The sequence below is a fragment of the Empidonax traillii genome, unplaced genomic scaffold, assembly GCF_003031625.1.
Source record: "Empidonax traillii isolate 1590-97213 ecotype Southwest subspecies unplaced genomic scaffold, ASM303162v1 scaffold443:size705114, whole genome shotgun sequence".
Classification (NCBI taxonomy): domain Eukaryota; kingdom Metazoa; phylum Chordata; class Aves; order Passeriformes; family Tyrannidae; genus Empidonax; species Empidonax traillii.
In genome coordinates, this window is record NW_020955636.1 from 497,058 (window position 1) to 515,659 (window position 18,602).

The 18,602-nt window shown below is 42.8% G+C and overlaps 1 protein-coding gene across 1 annotated transcript; it reads right to left on the reverse strand.

Moving 5' to 3' along the window:
* Window positions 1-1,039: 1,039 nt before the first annotated feature.
* On the reverse strand, window positions 1,040-7,547 carry PDCL3 (phosducin like 3). The gene is made up of 6 exons (XM_027894811.1): window positions 7,491-7,547; window positions 5,935-6,064; window positions 4,664-4,754; window positions 3,856-3,999; window positions 2,804-3,012; window positions 1,040-1,454 (listed from the first exon to the last, which is right to left on the reverse strand). The coding sequence occupies exons 1-6, from the start codon at window positions 7,494-7,496 to the stop codon at window positions 1,312-1,314; spliced, it is 723 nt and encodes a 240-aa protein (XP_027750612.1). The 5' UTR covers window positions 7,497-7,547; the 3' UTR covers window positions 1,040-1,311.
* Between the last annotated feature and the right edge of the window lie 11,055 nt (window positions 7,548-18,602).

Consider the following 18,602-nt stretch of genomic DNA (forward strand, 5'->3'; position numbering starts at 1 on the left):
ATTCAGATCTCAGAGAGGAAGTTCTTTCCACCAGGATTTTACAACTTCACCTGAAGTTTAAGGAACTTCAATTTGTTGTTTGGACTAGGGAGTGATTTGTCTCAGGAGACAGAGTTCAGGAAGTGTGCTTCGAAGTCCCTATGAACTAATACAAAACTAAAAAGATAGATAAATATCACTGCTTATTGAGTGTTGCATTCTGTACTATCCACCCACAGAACCCACCAGCAATATAACAAGATGTCCTTGGGGCAGCCTTGTTAGCAAAAGCTCTTGGAGCTTGTTAGCCCAAGTGCAAGCAAACTGAAAGTGTAGGTGGACATTAAATCCAACTCAAAAAAATCAAGTAGATCCAAGTGTCAGCTGATCTATAAGATAGTATTTCAGTTTATTTGCCCCTAAGGCAAGTATTATTACTACACCTAGAAGATGAAAGGCTTTTGTCAAGAAAGGCATGAGTTCTTCAGTCATCACCTTCCCTCCCATCTGGCAATGACACTGCTGTAGTAACACATCAGAGTTCTGGGGACGTGGAAGAAATCAGCCAATAGACCCCTCCTTCACACTTGAACACCACTTCGATTTTCTTTCATTTATCAGATAAAGGTGCAGGAAGTTCAGTCCTTGTGAGAGGTAAAATACTACTGCTAAATGAAAGGGGGGTTCTGCACTCAGCAGGTCACAGGAGATGCTGGCCATCACCAAGACACTGGCCTCTCTCAAGATGTATGAGGTCCCAGCTCATAGCTTTGTGTCGTCCCTCCTGCCAGTACCTCTGCAAAGGACCACACACCACTTTCAGTAGCACTCCCATCACGGATCACTTCCCCTACCTTTCCATAAAGTCCAGGTTATCAGAGGTCTATGCACCACAAGCCGAGACACCCCATCGAGGTGCTATAACCAGTTATTTAAGATCAGCTGCTTAGATTTGACTTCCACAATTTAAGCTTGTCAAAAACAGTGTACTTAAGGCCACTTCATATTTCGCATTTTTAAATAAGTCAGACATCTACTAAGAAAATAATAACAAGAGACCTCTGTTTCTACTCATGTCTATATTTTAAAACTTTTGAGTAATATTTACTCAGGCTTCATAATACAAAATGTCTTTCAGCATCTTAAATGAAGCTGAAACAATTTTTTTTTTTTAGAAAACCAAAGCCTTTTTAGTTTCTAGGAGTTTCTAGATAAGTGTCTTGAAATGCTACCCTTCTTGGGCTTAGCAAGGCCTTGATGATCATCTCCAGTGCTCAAGGTGGGAACACTGCCTGCAAGTGTACTGCATTAATCGTGATGCAGTCACAGGACTTAGTCATCCTCTGAGTCACTCTCTCCCCTGGTAGGGACACACGCCCGGATTGAAGACATGAGCTGGTCCTGGATCTGCTTCCTGGGGTTCTCCTCAAGGTCTGTCTTGATAGCACCCGACTCTGAAATCTTCCATTCCAATTCTGTGCAGTGCAAAACAAGACAGTAATGAATGCAGGGCAGCTAACTGGAAAAAGCCCACTCTTTACTCCCCAGCTGACTTCTCTTATCACCCTACCATCATAACATAAAACCAGAGCCTTGCTCTATTCCTCCCCTGCTTCCGTGCCCAGGTCCCAGCTCCAGCCCTGCCACGCAAATCTGCTCCAGCTGAGCCCTCCTTTCACAGTCCCTAGTGCTGGCACAGGTCTGAGGGCACTGCTCCAGAGCCCACCAGTGGCAACCCTAGTGCCACTCTGCTCCCTTTAACCAGGAGTGCAAAAGAAGTGATGGATACACAGCAGCAGCTTTAGAGGCAACTATCCCAGTGAGAGTGAATTCTACCTTCTAACCACAAAAGGGCAGAAGACATGTTTGCACACCTATTGCCAGTGAAGGAATACTGCTCACACATTACACCTTTTTCCATCATATACTGAGTTCATCACAATCAGAAGAGGCTGTGAATAAATTTAGTGAGGGGTAAAAAAATGTGGGAATTCAATTACACATCTGAATTACAGGTATTTTTCAGGAATGTAGCCTGTAAACAGAATTCACCCCTTTGCCTCTACATTACAGACTGATTATTAGTTCCTTAACAAGACAGTAAAGAGAGACTTCACCATCAGCAGTAGGTCCAAATTGGACTGCATTGCTTCCCAGAAGTGGTAGAAAGTCAATACAACACATTCAGTTGAAACCTTTCTCCTACTTTTGCTGACAAACCTATCATCAAATCTAATTTCCTTCAGACATTGCAGAATAATGAATACAGTGTCACACTTTCTTTAATTCCCAGTGGAAGTCACCTGGGCTCAGGGGAGAAGGAAGGCAGGCATAAAATAAAATTAAGTGCAGAATTTCATTGTGCAGCTTTCTGTGACAACTGAATTGAGCTGGCTCAATCAGGAACAGCAGACAACCATGCCACTGTCTTTAAAACGAAACAAGAAGCCCTACAATGCAGTAGGCAAGCACCAGTTAGCAAGTGCAGATTATCATGTCACCGCAGGTAAGGCCAGTTCATGTATTAGAGCCCCAAATAACATCTGTGGGTACAGTTTACCCTTTAATATATTCAGCAAGAGTTGTTTCACCCAACACATGGCATGAATATTTGCACCTAGGTAAGATAAATACCTATATGTTGGACTATCAGCAACTCACTACTTTTACAAGATAGCCCTAACCACATGTGGTTGACCCATAAGGGTGAAGAACAATATCTAATGTGATTTTTAGTACCTCCTTTCTCCTAAGCCTCACATCTCTCATTCCCAGCAAAGCAGTTTTGCTTTTCCTTTGGACGACTAGAGATGTAGACACTCACCATCCCTCGTCAGGTTCATGCCACCAAACACTAAGGGTCCAATGAACTGAGCTTTGATGTCTCCCTCCAGGTAGACGAATATCGTAGGCAGGTTCTTGTCGGGATAATTGGGAATGCAGGTGGTAGAGATGGCCTTGATGAATTTCACATCTCTGAACTTTTTTGCAAGCCCGCTCATATGTTGATTTATTAAGGCACAGAGTGGAATTCTGTGAAGAACAGCAACAAGCACACATAAGGAAAAAATAAAAAGACAAATTAAACAGTAAACTGCTCCAGAAGAAAGGTCAGAAATATCAGCATGATGAGTAGCATTCCTGGAAAGACAAAAGTACCAGAAGCAACTTCAGAATACTTTTGTTGTCTGGTATCCCAACATTCAAAGAGGCCAGCATCACTGGAGATTTTGGTAGGTTTTGCTTTTTTTTGGTTTTAATATATTAATAATGCAACTTTCCCCTCTATCATACAAAGAAACTTGTTTATGAATTTAAGATATTTAGAAATTGCATGAGCAAGGGCAAAATAAAAAGAGCTCCTGGAAGAAATTAATCAAATGACAGTCACCACTTGTGAATCAGTTAGAGACAATCTACAACAGCAAGTATATATAACCCCTTCCAGAAAGCTCTAGCAACTTAACAAGCCTTTTTTACAAGTTTTTCCATCATGATGGCAGGACTAGAAACCTTGTTCACTGCACTTTTATGCCACAAGAAACCAGGCTAAAATCACATAGTGATCCTTCTCATTCACAGCCCCTTACACTTCATCTAAAATAATTTCCAAAGCTTGGGGATTTCAGTGGCAGTAGCTACCTCTATAGCAGCTGTCTTATATACATGTATAAAAAAGGTCTAGAACAATGTTACCATGAAGTGGAAAAGTTAAGCAGTCTTGAGTAAACAGTACTGAAATTACTGATTTTTTTTTTTTTTTATTCCCTAGAACACCAGAATCAGTTCCTTAATTCCACAATAACTACATGTTTATCTTAGAGTATATTCAGCTATTGACAGTGAAAGGTTTAATGGTTAAAAACAAATTCTTACCCTTGTTTGTAGAGGTGCAGGACTACCCAGATATCTTTTCCAGCTTTTGTAACCTCCTGAACATAATCTTTTCCTGAAATCTCCAAAACTTCCCCGAATTTATTCTTCATTTGAGCTGCTTTCATTTCTGCTAACCTTTGCTGCCTGAACAGCAAGGAATGGAAAAGACATCTTGTGAATAGATGCATTTTTTGACAGAACAACACTTGAAGGAGCTGGTTGAAACCTAGCCTTCAGAGGCACATTACCAACTTCTTCAAATCCCAGAGCAACAAAAGCAAAACGACATAGAGGATGTTCTTGTATTTTCATCGTACCTTAAAACCACCAACATGCAAGAAGTACAACTAAGTTTCATGAAATGCTTTTTTCACCTCATTTCTGGCCTCACCAGAATTTCTTCTGCAGAAGAAACTAAATGCCAAACTAAATGGCAAAAACCATGACAGAGTTTAAGAGACAGAAGGAAACCAACACTGTAATTATGCAAATCTGCAGTACCTTAATCTCATTCACACAAAAATTAGGATATCTTGGAGGTGATTTTCAAAGCTTTCAGAATCCCCAGCCATGCACTCAGCAGGTGCACATTATCTCTGCAAAACCAGGTTGTAGATAAAGGACAGTGAATTCAAATAGTATTATCCTAATAAAGACACTTAGAAGCTCTACAAGAGACCAGAAACACAGCCCCTTTTTCCATCATCAGGTCTAAAAACATCCTTTATCTCTTCAACAATATCTCAAAGCATATAAAAGAAAGACCCTCCAATTATCATTAAAGCCAAATTCTGCTTGCTCCTCTGACCTGTACATTTCAATAGCTTTTTCATCTTCCTCATTAAATTCATCTTCATTCTCTTCTAGCTCTTCCAGAGTCATGTCCTCATAAGTTTTCACTAGAATGGAAGAAACATTAAATCACCAAAACCTCATTCCAGGATTAATACTCATCAGCTCTTACCAGTCCAAAAGAATTTATTTACTTTAAGGATAGATAATTTGGAAATATGAGGCGGGTTTTTTAAAGTATTATCTTGGAATCATAGAACAGTTTGGATTAGAAGGGACTTAGAGATCATCTAATTCCAACCCCCCCACCATCAGCAGGGACACCTTCCACTAGACCAGGTTGCTCAAATCCCGATCCAACCTGGCCTTGAACACCTCCAGGGATGAGGCCTCCACAGCTTCTACAGGCAATCTGTTCCAGTGCCACACCACCCTCACAGTAAAGAATTTCTTCCTAATATCTAAACCTACTCTCCTTCATCTTAAGGATTGTCCTATCACTGCATGCCCTTGTACAGTTGGAGGTGCCCTTAGGAGCTGTATTTCAGTGATCCATCTGGGTCACTTCTAACACAGGATATTCTATGGCTCTATTCTCTGATTCTAAAAATGTCCCTCTCTGGCTCTCTTGTCAGTACCCCTTGGGGTACTGGAAGGTGTCATAAGTTCTCCCTGAAGCCTTCTCTTCACCAGTCTGAACAGCCCCAACTCTCTCAGCCTCTCGTTATTATTGCTACTGGATTTTTACTTTTATTTCTTTTTCAGAAAATGTTACGCACTTTAGATGGAAAGACAGTGATGTAAAGGCCTCTGAGCTGAAGGCTCCCTAGACTAGCACACAAGTACCTGCATGAGCTTTCAAGTTTAGTACCTGCAGCAAAGATGCACCACACACACACACACACACACGTGTGCTGTTCACTGGCTTGAAAAATGGAAGAAGCATAGAACAAGAAATATCATGAGACAGTTTTACTTGCACATTCACCTGGCAGACCACCAGTGCACTGTTCTTATTTTAGCTTTCAAACATTGACTTCTATAAAAACACAGAGCTGACATCAACTACACAGCTTTCCTTTGCTGGAAGAATCCATGTGTTCAGGAACGTATTTGTTTGATGCCATTAACAAATGATCACCCTGCATGGATGAAGCTGTAGTAACCCTACAGACTTGAAAAAATGACACATTGCTGACAGCCATTTCTTTGTACAACAGCTTCTCCCTGGAGCCATTCCAAGGTTTGTCCTACTGCTGCTGGTGCCTGAGTTGGCTGGTCACTCACCTAGAGACTTTTGAAGGATGGCAAACTGCTCCTCCTCTTTTGCACGCTCCTGTTCCTCCAGGTTTTCCTTTGGAGGAAGGATACCTTTCTTGCGCAGGATGTCATTCCACTCCGTGTCTTTATTTGGGTCCTAGAACAGAACAACAAATGGATGCCATCTGTTCAAGGAGAACTTTTGTCACTTTCAGAACTTAACACAGGCAGGCTCTTCGAGAGACACAACACACTGCAAAACTGATAACTGAATGGATGGTACCGGAAAGCCATAACGCACATTCTCCTGATGTTGAGCCTTTTTTGCAGCCCCAGACCAGCTGAGCTGCAGATCAGTCACCCTGAAGAGTGACTTAATTTTATTCCATTCTGCTCACAGCACATATGGGTCGTCTTGGCAGGGTACTGAAGTCTGAAGCAATATAACCATTGTTACCTCTCTCACAAACTGAAATGAAAGGGGAGGAAATCAGCAGAGTGACAAGGAAGTACACTGACCAGAAGGCTCACTCAGCCTCAGCGGAACAGGCCTCCAAATCAATGGTTGTTGCACTGGGGAGCACTAGTGACAAGACACACAGAGACCAGACCTAATTCTCAGCATATGGGAAGTCTCCTTGGTAGATTCAAGCCAGTGGGACCACCTAAGTGCTTAGAGAGAAGTAAGCACAGTCTCTGCCAGTTAAGTCCATCACTAGGGAATCAGATCTAAGTCTGTGGCTACGCTACTCCTGAAAATTAAAGAAAGACTTCACTATGAAATAGTTGAAATAATCCCTCAAAACAAGGTTAATAGGTACCTGAGTATTGTTGAGTTGCTCAGCAGGAGATTCACCAAGTTAGCCAGCAATTTTATTTTTTTAAATACACGAAATCTCAGTGATAAGCATCCACAGGCTGACTGTGGTTCCTCACTGTCTTAGCCTAACCAACTTGAAAACTGAACACACCTACTGCTTTGCTGTGACCTGTATCAGTATACTTTACAATAAATCTGCTCACAACTATACAACCACATCTCTGCTCAGACCAAACCCCAGTTCTCACAGACTACAGGCTGTGGGGAAGAGGAGAGGGGTAAAGGGGTAAACAAAACAAAACAAAACAAAACAAAAAACAAACAAAAAAAAAAAAAAAAAAAAGAAAATAAAGTAGGGCAAAAAACCCCAAAACACCAGATTATTTTTTTTCTGTCTCTGACCGCTGTCCTTTTTCCCTCAACACGGCATTTCACTGCTCCTACTGTCGTTTACCAGCGTACCGATGCACTGCCTGAGATGCGCACCGCTCACTACAGCAGCGAATTAGATACCGCACTTGCAAAACCAGCATCAAACCACCACAACACCAGCCACGGTGCTTCCTAGCAAGACCGCCCCACGACAGCCACCTCCGCCCCTAGGAAGGGGACGAACCCGGGGTGCCCCACCGCGGGACACTCGCCCGCTGAGGGCGGCCCATGGCTGCCGGCGGGGCCCGAGGCCAGAGCGCGGCCGCAACCCTTGGCCAGGCCGGGCTCCCCCCAGCACCGACCTGGGTGCGGGGGCACCCCGGCTGCTCACCTGCATCCTGCCGGCGGGGCCGGGGCCCGCTGAGGGGCAGGGGGTATAAGGCCAGGCCTGGCAGGGCAGGGCCGGTCCCGGCGTGCGCGGCGCGGCCGGAGTAGGCGGCGCTCCCCGGCGGGGCGGGCTCAGCGCAGCTGCCGCTTCCCGGACCGCCTAATAAGGCTGGTCCCGAGAGCGTGTGGCTGGGTGGAGTCATGCGGCAAGGGCTGGGTCCTGCACTTGGGGAGGAGTAAGCATATGCACAGGCTAGAGGAAGGCCTGCTGTAAAGCAGCTATTTGGAGAAGGACCTGGGGGGTCCTCGTGGAAAAAAACTGCCCCTGAGCCAGTACTGTGCCCTTGGAGCCAAGAAGGCCAGTGGTATCCTGGGGTGCATTAGGAAGTGCATTGCCAGCAGATCGAGGGGGGTGATCCTGCCCCTTTACTCAGCCCTGTGAGGCCACATCCGGAGTGCTGTGTCCAGTTCTGGGCTCCTCAGGACAACGTAGACATGAAGCTCCTGGAGCAGGCCCAGGAGGGCTGTGAAAGGGATTAGGGGACTGGAGCATCTCTCGTAAGAGGGAAGACTGAGCTGGGCCTGTTCAGCCTTGAGAAGAGGTGACTGAGAGGGAACCTCATCAATGTCTGTCACTATCTGAAGGAAGAGTGTCAAGAGGACGCAGCCGGGCTCTTTTCAGTGGTGCCAAGCAATAGGATGAGAAGCAATGAGCAGAAACTGGAACATGGAAGTTCCACCTGAACATGAGAGAGAACTGTGTGGGTGACTGTGCACTGCAAGAGGTTGTCCAGAGAGGTTTTGGAGTCTCCTTCACTGGAGATGTTCCAGAACTGTCTGGTTGCAATTTGTGCAATGTGCTCTAGGACAACCCTCTTTGAGCAGGGAAGTTAAACCAGCTGACCCACTGGGGTCCCCTTCCAACCTCATCCATTCTGTGATTCTTTTTCTACTTCATTGAGACTCTTTTTATCTGTTTGCATTTCATACCCTGGTTTATTCTTCCATTGGCTGTTCTTTTAGTTTTCTTTCCCTGGTCTGTTAAAAAATAAAATAAAATATGCAATCAAGCCTATATTATCTATTCTTAAAGGTGTAATTAGAAGTGCTTGAAATATTGTTAGGATTGGGTCATAGCTAATTAGCATTACAAGGAATTTGTCTCTAGATAGTTGCTTTTATTTTGAGTCCATATAAAGTATTACTCAGAAAACACTGAGGAGTGCATTGAGTGTGGTGACCCCAATCCACTTGGAATCAACACCCCATTCCACACAAATGGGCACCTCTGCCCTTTCAAAGAATTGAGCAGACCTTTTGAGCTTCTCAAAAACATGCAGAAGAGGAGAGGAGGGAAAAGACCTGCTCCCACCTCCCTTTCCTTCCTTTTATTCTCTATCCCAATGGACAGCATGCTCACCCAGAAAGGGGGAGCCCAGCTCAAAGTCCTTGGAAAAGAACTCCACATAAGCTGCCAGCAGGCACACTCTAAGAGTGTGTTTGCTCTGGGCATGTGGAGAAACGAGTCTGACAAAGGCCTGAAATGGAAATTCAGAAGCCCTACTGCAGCATGCTATAACATCATGGGCATCTCATTAAAATCCAGCTATCCTGAAGTCTGCTGGGGCACTTAGCCTGTGCTAAGACTGGGTTACTGAAGGGAAGGCACAGCCAACTTTTATGTCTCTGAATTAGAAGAAACAAACAATTGTGGTTTGAGAGGATATCAGTCCTTATAGTGAGTATTTGCATTTGCAGAGGATGCGCCTTACTGGTTGTTTAGTGCCCTATGGTGGTGGGAAACTCAACCTCATTCAGCTTGGACTAAATGCTTATCCTTGTGGGAAAAGTGGATGAGAGATACATGCAGCCACAAATACAGATTCTGTGAAGTTCTTGCCCACAGTTAGTACCTGGCACGCAGAACTTAAGGCTGAGCTGTCAGAGCCAGTTTTGCCGTCTGAATGTTTTGCCAGAGTCAGGCTTTCAGGAGGATCTGCTGGTTTAAATAGTCACCTTCTGTGACTAAAACACTGTTCACACCCATGGCTCTTGTATGTTGCTGGTTGGAACCTATTTTGAATGCCAAAAAACAAACACCAAAAGAGCATGAGCAGAAAGCACCCATTTTTTAAAAAGTCCTCAAAAATATTCCTTTACATTAGATGAGATTTTTGCCAAGGTGAAATTGGCAAAAGCACCCTCACCCTGGACAAGCACCCTCAGCACCAGGACTCCCCTGTTCCCACAGTAAACCCTGTGCCCCATGTGGGAATGAGAGTTACTGGGAGAGAGGGCAGAAGCCTAAATCTTAGGAGCAGCCACATCCCAACACTTGGTGGGGCTCAGACACAATGTGAACCAAGCATAACTATGCCCAGGACACACATAAAGCAATACATGGTTTCTCCCTTCCACCCAACTAAAAATACATCATGTTTATAAAGCCCATTTTCTCTATGTACTCTTTTTATCAAGCTTCAGCAGGAAGGAGAAGACTGTTTTTACACATAGTGTACAGACAGAAATACTCCAGCCAGAATGGGTGAATGCTGACAGTGTCACAGTGAGACTGAAACATAAATGTGGCTCAGCCCTGGGAAAAAACCTGCCTTCTTCTCCCTCACTCCAGAGAATTTGCTTCCGAGCAGCTGGAATGTATTTTTTCTTTATCCCGCAAATCAGGAGGTAGGTGAAGAAAGATGAAGCACATGTGCAAATTATTTCAGTCATTATCCAGGTGACCCACTGAGGAGGAGAAAAGTTGCTCATATAAAAGGTTTGCTCTAGGGGTAGAAGGAGTGATGTTGTGTGATTTGTTTGCAGTTGAGTGCAGGCCGCAGCAAGGCATAGATTAGGCCAAAATAAGAATTTTTGAAGGTAGTAGGGGATGCTTTTCATTTATAATGCACCATGAAATATTTGGGCTTCTTGTGGACTTCATGCTACTTTATAAGTTGCTTTTATAGCACAGTCTGTCTGTACTGTAAGAAATCCAAGAGGGAAAATTATCTGGTAATAGGCATAAGGAGTTGTGGCTTGGTTTGCCAGAGCTGCTTAGGGGCTGGCTTTTGGTTTGTGTTTTTCTTTTCCACTCAAAGCTTTTTCTGATTTTTCTGAAATATTTAAACTTCTCCCTAAAAACTACCCAAAGAAATCCTACATAATAATCTAGGGATGTTCTTTTGTATTGCAAACAGCTGTGGTGGAGGCTAACTGTCCTATTTACTCATAGACTGGACATGTTATTTAAATGAGTATTTTTTCTCCTCCCATTCATGGGGTGAATTTCATTTGTCTTAATGATGCAGCTGGTAATTTCTATTCTTCAGTCTGCATTGAGCTGTCAAAGTCAATTTGTCCTCCTAGTTCAGAACACTTCCAGTAGTACTCTCATAGCTGCCAGAGAATACCACTTGAGGAGTTAATTTAGTACTCTGTATGAAAATACCTTGGAATGTTTGGGGTATAAGATGCTGTGGGCTGCAGGAATTTTTCAATTGTTAGATTTAAAATGAAAGGAAGATGTAACTTGATAATAGAAGAAGTTAGAATACAGATTACTTTTGTAAGAAGAGGCAGGCAACTGTAACTGTCTAAAAAAAAAAATCTTACTGAGGATGACACTTTGTGCCTCAATTCCAAATACATTCCAGGTAGCAGGGTAAAGCCTCTCTTGAGCTCTTCATATCTACTTCAATATGCCTTTCTTGATGGGTTTGGCAATGAGGTCATTCTCCTAAAAGGCAGGCTGTAAGAGGGTTAGAAGTTAAAATTTTAGCTCTGCCATTGATGAACTGTGCTCTCTCTTCAAGAAAAGAATGAGCTTTCTTCTTGATGTAGAAGAGGAGAAAGGGTATCTGACCTTCTGTTGTCTCCTCTTCCTGTATATTAGCTGTAGCCCAAGAACCTGCCTATTTTGAAGACGTCTGACCCTCTGTGTCTGCTCACACATCAGAATGTCTGGACATGGAAAGAAAAAAGCAGTGGCTGGCAAACCTGGAACTGCATCAAGGAGAAGCAAATCAGTGAAGGCAGGACTGCTGTTTCCTGTGGGTCGTGTCCATAGACTCCTCCAAAGAGGGAATTATGCTGACAGGATTGGTTCTGGCGCTGCCATCTACCTGACTGCAGTAATTGAGTACATGATAGCAGAAGTCCTGGAGGCGGCAGGGCTTGCTGCACGTGAAAACAAGAAAAAAAGGATCCTGCCCAGGCACATTGTGCTGGCTGTGAGAATGGACAATGAGCTGGACAAGTTCTGTGCCCATGTGACAATTGCTCAAGGGGGGGTTATGCCAAATATCCTTCCCCAGCTCCTTCCCAAGAAAACCAGCAGAAATGCTGCTCCTTCTCAGGAACAAGGTGGTAGCCAGTGATACTTGCTTTTCCTGGTCTCATCTGTGCACTTATGGATGATGGGACTCAGCAGCACTAATTTGTATGCATTTGCTTCTTTGTAAAGTATTTTTCCTGCTAATATTAAAACATTTTTAAAGCTTGTAATAAAGCCTCTAGAATGTAACACTGGTCTTCTTTTCTCAGGGATGGAGGAATAGTAAATATTTATTAAAAAAAAAAAAAAAAAGCCTAGCGTAGGACCCAAATATCTTTTTAGTTTTTTTTTTTTTTTCACAAAGTAAAATACATGCCTAATTTTTAAAATGTTATGGGTAACAGTTGTGAAGCAAGCAGGGGAGTCAAGACACACACTGCTGTTCGTGTGAGCTTTTCTTCCATCACAGATTCGTAATGCAATTAGTTCAGTGCCTCGGAGGTTGTTTATCTCTGGTTTAGAAATTAGTAACCCTCTGTTTTAAGGCCTTTTTTCTCATAAAACTATACTGAACACCTGCCTCTCTTTAGAGCGCTTCATCATGACACTAAGCCTCTACTATGGCAAAGGATGCAGAAACTGGTGAAGCCGGGTCTTCTCTCAACACAGATTACAAATTCAGTTTTTGTCCATGGTACAAATGAGTATGCAAGTTGTCAGGAACTTAAGAAGTGGTCTACTTCCCCTTTCCTTCACCCTTCCCCCCCAGTCCATCTTTTTTCCTCTAAGAATCCATGCACTTTTTAAAATTTCACAGTATATTCTGAGTTGGAAGGAACCACAAGGATCATCAAGTCCAACTCTTAAGTGGATGGCCCATATGGGAAGAGTAATTTCTGCAGCTTTTTAAAAAAGTAAAGTGACTTTTCCCTATCCAGGGCCATTTAACTTACTTTGAGAGCATTAACAATTTACAGTTCCTCTCAAAGGAAACTTGCTCTGGTGTCTGATTTATGGCATGTTCTTACTCAGAGCATATTCATTGCCTCCTTCCTCTGTACCAGGATGGTCTGTGCTAGGGCAACCAGAGGAGGAAAGGGTAAAGTAGAAGCTGTTGTTGGGAGAAATAGTTCTGAAGTGGTCTGAAACTGAAACATGACAATGGGGATGAAAATACTGTAAAAATAGAATGAGAGATATAGACCATGAAGGAAAGATCAGCATAAACATCAGCAGGAAGTGAATGTAAAATTTATTGTGTGAGGTAGTATTTCACAATAGGATAAAGCAAATAATAATTCCCTTTGTGGCAGGAATTACTGAGTGATATTCTCTCATTTGTGCTATAAAGTTTGTCAAGTAAGATGAATGTCAGGATATTTTCTGGCCGTTCTTGCTGTGCACTTATACCTGCTGTCACATTACTGACACAACAGAACCACTGATATTTTCTAGACATGTTCTTCCTTCCACAGCACTTTTTAAAAGTGCAACTCACTCGGCATCAAATGTTCTGCCGGTGAAGAGGAAACAGGGCACTTCACCGCTGTCTTACAACACATCAGCAGAGAAAGTATAGATACCCAGAAACCTGGGCATTGAACAATGAAAAAAGTTTTGGGTTTATTTTTTATTTTTATTAGAGGCATTGCCAGTCTGAAAGGGAAAAATACAGAACTTGGTTTTGGCACTGGTTTTGCAAAACTACACTGAGGAGTACTGAAAGATTTACTGGAATAGCACTGATTGCACTAATAAAAAATGATGCATTAAGGTAATCAGAAAACAAGTTATATTTGATGATAGATTCTCTTAGTTGATTATAAGGTAAACTCTGTGAACAAATATGATTAATCTATTATGGTAATTAATGCAATTATTTATTCTAAACATAGGGATTGGGAACAAATTCAGACAAATATCCAAATCATCAGCGTTTCACTTCCTTGGAAAGCTGGGGCTGTATCCAGGTTGACTAATAGGTGCTCTGGCTGATTTTGAAGCTATTTATGAACAGAAGCGCACAGCAAAACTTTGAGGGTAAGTAACCATACCCTTTTTTCACAAAGGAGGAAGGTAGAAAGGTGCCATCTTAGTAGAGTATATGCTTAGCTTCATATCCACATGTAAGCCCCTGTTCAATAAAGCAATTGGTAAGTATGGAAATCATACCCTTGGGTGACTCACTGAAATGTAAGGGTAGTGTTACATATGAGGAGAGCCAGAACTAGAGCTCAGAAATCCTATTTCCCATTTTACACATTCCCTACTCAGCTGCCTTACTCCCTTTAGTTTTTGGCCTTCCTCCTAAGAAAACAGTATTTATGTCAGGACACCATTTTCTTGCTTATCCACCTGTCCTCATCTATTAACTTCTGAATCTGCTGAGCAGTTCTAGGCAGATATGAAGGAGAGCTGAAACCATGAGCTGATTCCTACCATTAACATGGAAATAGGTAACTCCGTAAAAGAAAGAGCTCTGACATATGCCCTGACTGAAATAAAGGCAAAGCATAAAATTATACTAACGAATTTGTAATAAAAACTATCTTTCATTTAATACAAAATACTCCTTGAAGTACAAATCTAATAGAAACAATTTTGCTTGTCCTGTTGATCACCAAAGTGCTCATTTACTTTAAAACAAGGTATTAATTGCATAGTGCTTTTGCACGTGGCTAGTTCTCTTATATCTCATGCTACAGGTTTCAACTTAGCTCAGTCACCCGTAGCTGAGGCTGGCATGTAACTTAGTGCACATTAAAGTAAAAAAAAAAAAAAATTCAAAACATAGCTGCTCTGGCACCTCTCTTGTTACTGATGCTGCAAAACACGTTTATCTTGATGTAGCGTTACTTTCCTAACTCAGTTATGGCATGGCTGTCTGTCAAAGAAAATAGATGTTTTCAATAACACCCATTAGAAAATACATGCACATGGTGCTCCACAATTCAATGAAGTTGTGGGCAGATGGAAGCATGGAGGGGGAGTGATGCCTGGAAAAGCTCTTCTTCTTTTATCTGTCTAGAGGACTGGGTGCTATTGACGGATGTCTGAGTTGGGCAGAGTGCTTGTAGTTCACTTTGAGCTGAAATTTGTGTGTTTATAAGCTTGATATCTTCTGTCACCTTCACTTTCTTTGTAAGGAGAGGAAAAATCCCAAGTTATGGCGTCAGAGAGTCTTGTCATAGTGGGGGCAAGGGATGCTGAACTCATCCATTACCCGAGCTGGGAGCGGGTCAAGCCCAGCGCACAGCGCAGCGACGTAAGGCTGGGAGTGCCTCTGCTTCGACCATCCCAAATTTGGTCTTGGCGCTGCCCTCTGCTGACCGGTCCAAATATTGCAATTGCTAAATACCCTTTTTCTCTTGGACGGCAGGTGCGTGCTCTGTTGCAAGTCATAAAGTAGTGAATTTGGGTTATATTTGAGATTATACACAGTCTGTGGAACTATTCAGACTATACAGAGCTGTGAAAATGAAGGAAAAGATGTGGTATAAGACCACCAAGTTATAATCAAAGGCTGGTTTTGGTGTTTGTACTATCTGAACTGCTGTGTAGAAACCCCTGGGTGCAGAAGCTTTGTGGTAAAGATAATCAGAATATTTTTCTTTCAAGTTTGCTCTGCATTCACATTCAGAGTTCCTGTATTGATCTTTCAGCAGATTGCAGGCTAATAGATAGGCGGCGTTTGGTGTACAAGTGTCTTTGCCCCAAAGAAATTTCAAAATTTAGGTGGTGAATCATAACCAGCTGTAAGATCAGTCATATTTTTGTTTATGCACCGTGGAAAAAGTAAAACCCGAAATGACTAGAGAAGGAGACTTAGTAGCTCCTTCTAGTTGTTCAATGCAGAAATCTGTCAAAGTGATAGTTCTATAGATTAGGGCAGTTTATGCAGTCCAGCCCGGTCAAAGATATGTTTTTACTCTGTTTAATAAAGTAGAGGGGTGGTAATTGCAATGTGTGAGTTGTCTGGAACAGGTAAGATAAGTCTTCAGAGTGATTGCCACATAAGCACCCAGTAGCTATTTTGGGATCACTGCTTGACTCTAAGATTCCAGCAAATAAACAAACATTTCATTGCTGTGTTTAGAATAATTAGCATATCCATCTTGTATCTGGACTTCATTCGACAGCCTAACATGCATTAGAGAAACTCGAATGGGATGCTGGCAGCTTTTGGCCAACCTATCAGGCAGTTACATATCTTCTGTCCAACTGGCTATGGTTTTTAATCTCCAGTGAAAGTTTCAATTTCTGCAGCTACTTCTGTCACATTACCTGCTGACAGTTGTGAAGATGAGACAAGCAGTCAGCTGATGTGGTTTTCGTTCCTAGACAGAGTTGCCTGTCATGCATACCTGGCAGTTACCTCACTGGGCGTTGGTCCGCCCTCATTGCCAATTATTTAAATCCTCTCAATGTGTTTTTAAAGGACTCCAGTTTGAGTGCAGTTCACAGGTCACAAATGGGCTTTTCCATTGATCCTGTAATCCATATGCTTCCTTTTCCATGCTGGGATTTTTTCTCTTGTTTTACACAAGCATTTCAGAAGCAAAGACACTAACCTTCCCAGGACTGCCCTGCAGCTCTGGGAGTCAAGGGTCACTTCTCACAGCTGTTAGTATGACAGGTGTTATCACGAATTAAAAGTATGTAAAGTATAAGGGCTGGGCTCTTCAATATTGAAACTTCCATTTCTCCAGAAGCAGCCAGAGCAATTTCTATCTGAAGTATGCTAGACATTAGGAAAAAATTTCTTCATTGAAAGGGTTGTCATGTATGGGAACAGGCTGCCCAAATGAGTGGTTGAGTTACCATCCCTGGAGGTATTTATAAGACATGTAGATGTGGCATTTTGGGACATCATTTAGTGGTGAACATGGTGGTGCTAGGTTAACAGTTGGACTCGATGATCTTAAAGATCTTTTCCAACACAAATGATTCAATTATTCTATGTTCAACAACACAATGGCATTAATCTTTCATCAAATGAAACATAGGAATAAACATTGCACCATGACATAACACAGAAGAGAGGAGAGGCTGTTTGCAGCTCTTTCAGAGCTGGGACTTTTGTAACTTAGAGTCCAAGTGAGGTGTCAGTTCCCCTGGAAAATTTTTATGACCAAGAAAAGGTAACTCTGCCTATCAGTCAGCACTTCATTCCCTGATGTCATGGGTGTGGATGGATGCTGCTGGGAGTGGTGAGCTTAAAATGAAGCATTTTATCATTCCCCTCCTCACACTTTCCTTCTTGCAAAGCAACCTTCCTTCATTCAGGGTGCCAGCTTTCCTTGACCTCTGTCTTTCCCCTCTGCTGTTGGTTACCCCCTTTCTTCTCCTATGTTGCTCTGTGCACGAAGCCTTACCTATAGTCAGCAGTGCAGCACCTCCCGTGTGATAGTTCCTACAGCTTCTTATTCATTCCACATTTTATTTTTGTGTTCCCCTCAACACTATGATATTTGACTCTCTACAGTTACCCATTCCCTTTGCTGCAAAGCTGCAATTGGTTTTTCTTCAATATGTGTAATAGCTTCCTTTTCATCCTTAGTAAGCTGTATGTATTTTTTTCCATATGAGTCTTTGCCAAGACCGTTCTGAATGCTGACTCTGTCCTCCAGTACTTGCCATCCCCCCCAGCTTGCCATCACCTGAAGATTTAGTGAGCTCTTCCCTGTGGGAGCTGAGAAGGGATTGAGTCTGTCCAAGGCACAAGATCATGAAGGGACCAGACAGAGTGACATAAACACCAAGAAGGCTTTGCTCTTGTGCTTCGTGCTCTGGCTCTGTGGTGAGTGGCATGTCGTGAGGCCGGGCAGCACTCGCTCCCCCACAGGTGACTGCATTTCCAGGTCCCTTGCTGTGTGCTCTGCTGAGCAATGCCTTGCTGAGCCCAGCTCCACCAGGACAGGCTTTTAAGGTCCTGGGCCAGCATGAAGTGATTTTCAAGTCAAGTAAGGCAGCATGAAAGTGTGCACTCCTGAACATGCCTGCCTTCCTGGGAGCCGACAGAGTTGTCTCTAACCACATGCTCTAAGCTGCGGCAACTGGTTTCAAGAGTTGATTGAGAGAAAAAAAATTCCCCTGTGCAGCTGGAATGTGTTGCCTCTCAGTGTAATTGAGTGTCTCTCCTTGCTGTTTTTTATTACCAGAGAATGGATAAGCACCCAATTTACTCTTCTAAACACACTCATTATTTTGTATACCTTGTCATGTCACTCTTGATTTGCCTCTTCTCTGGCTGACAATGGGAACTGAGCTTTCACCTCTTTTTTTTTTTTTTTTTCCAGAAATATTTCTGTGCTTCTAATTGTTGTTGTCACCTGTGTCTGCACTCCTCAGTTTCTGCTGTGGGTTTTGCGGTGGGATGTCCACAGAGTTCCAGGCCAGGGATGACCTTTACCTTTCAATATTTTTAATCTCTCCTGTTTCACACGTAACATTTGCATTGCTCCAGTGAGCAAAGATTTGCACTGAGCAGCGAACAAGTGCTCTTCTCTGCTTTTTACAGAGGAGTCACAGTTGCTACAGGAATGACTGAGGAACACAAGCTAGATTCTCACTTGCAAATTACCACCCATTTATCAGTCTTATTATGCCCCAATAGATGTTATTTCTGAAATCTCTTGTGGGTGGAGAAAGCCACTGCTGATTGTAAGAGCACAGCATGAATTGCCCATGGTACAGTACTGATGTTTAACTTCAGTTGTCTTGATCGCTTCCCCCAGCAGGATAGGGGAGAGAATTCAAAGTGTAAAAGTGAGAAAAGTCATGGGCTGGGATAAAGATGATTCAAGAGGTAAAGCAAAGCAGAACATGGAGTTTATTCAC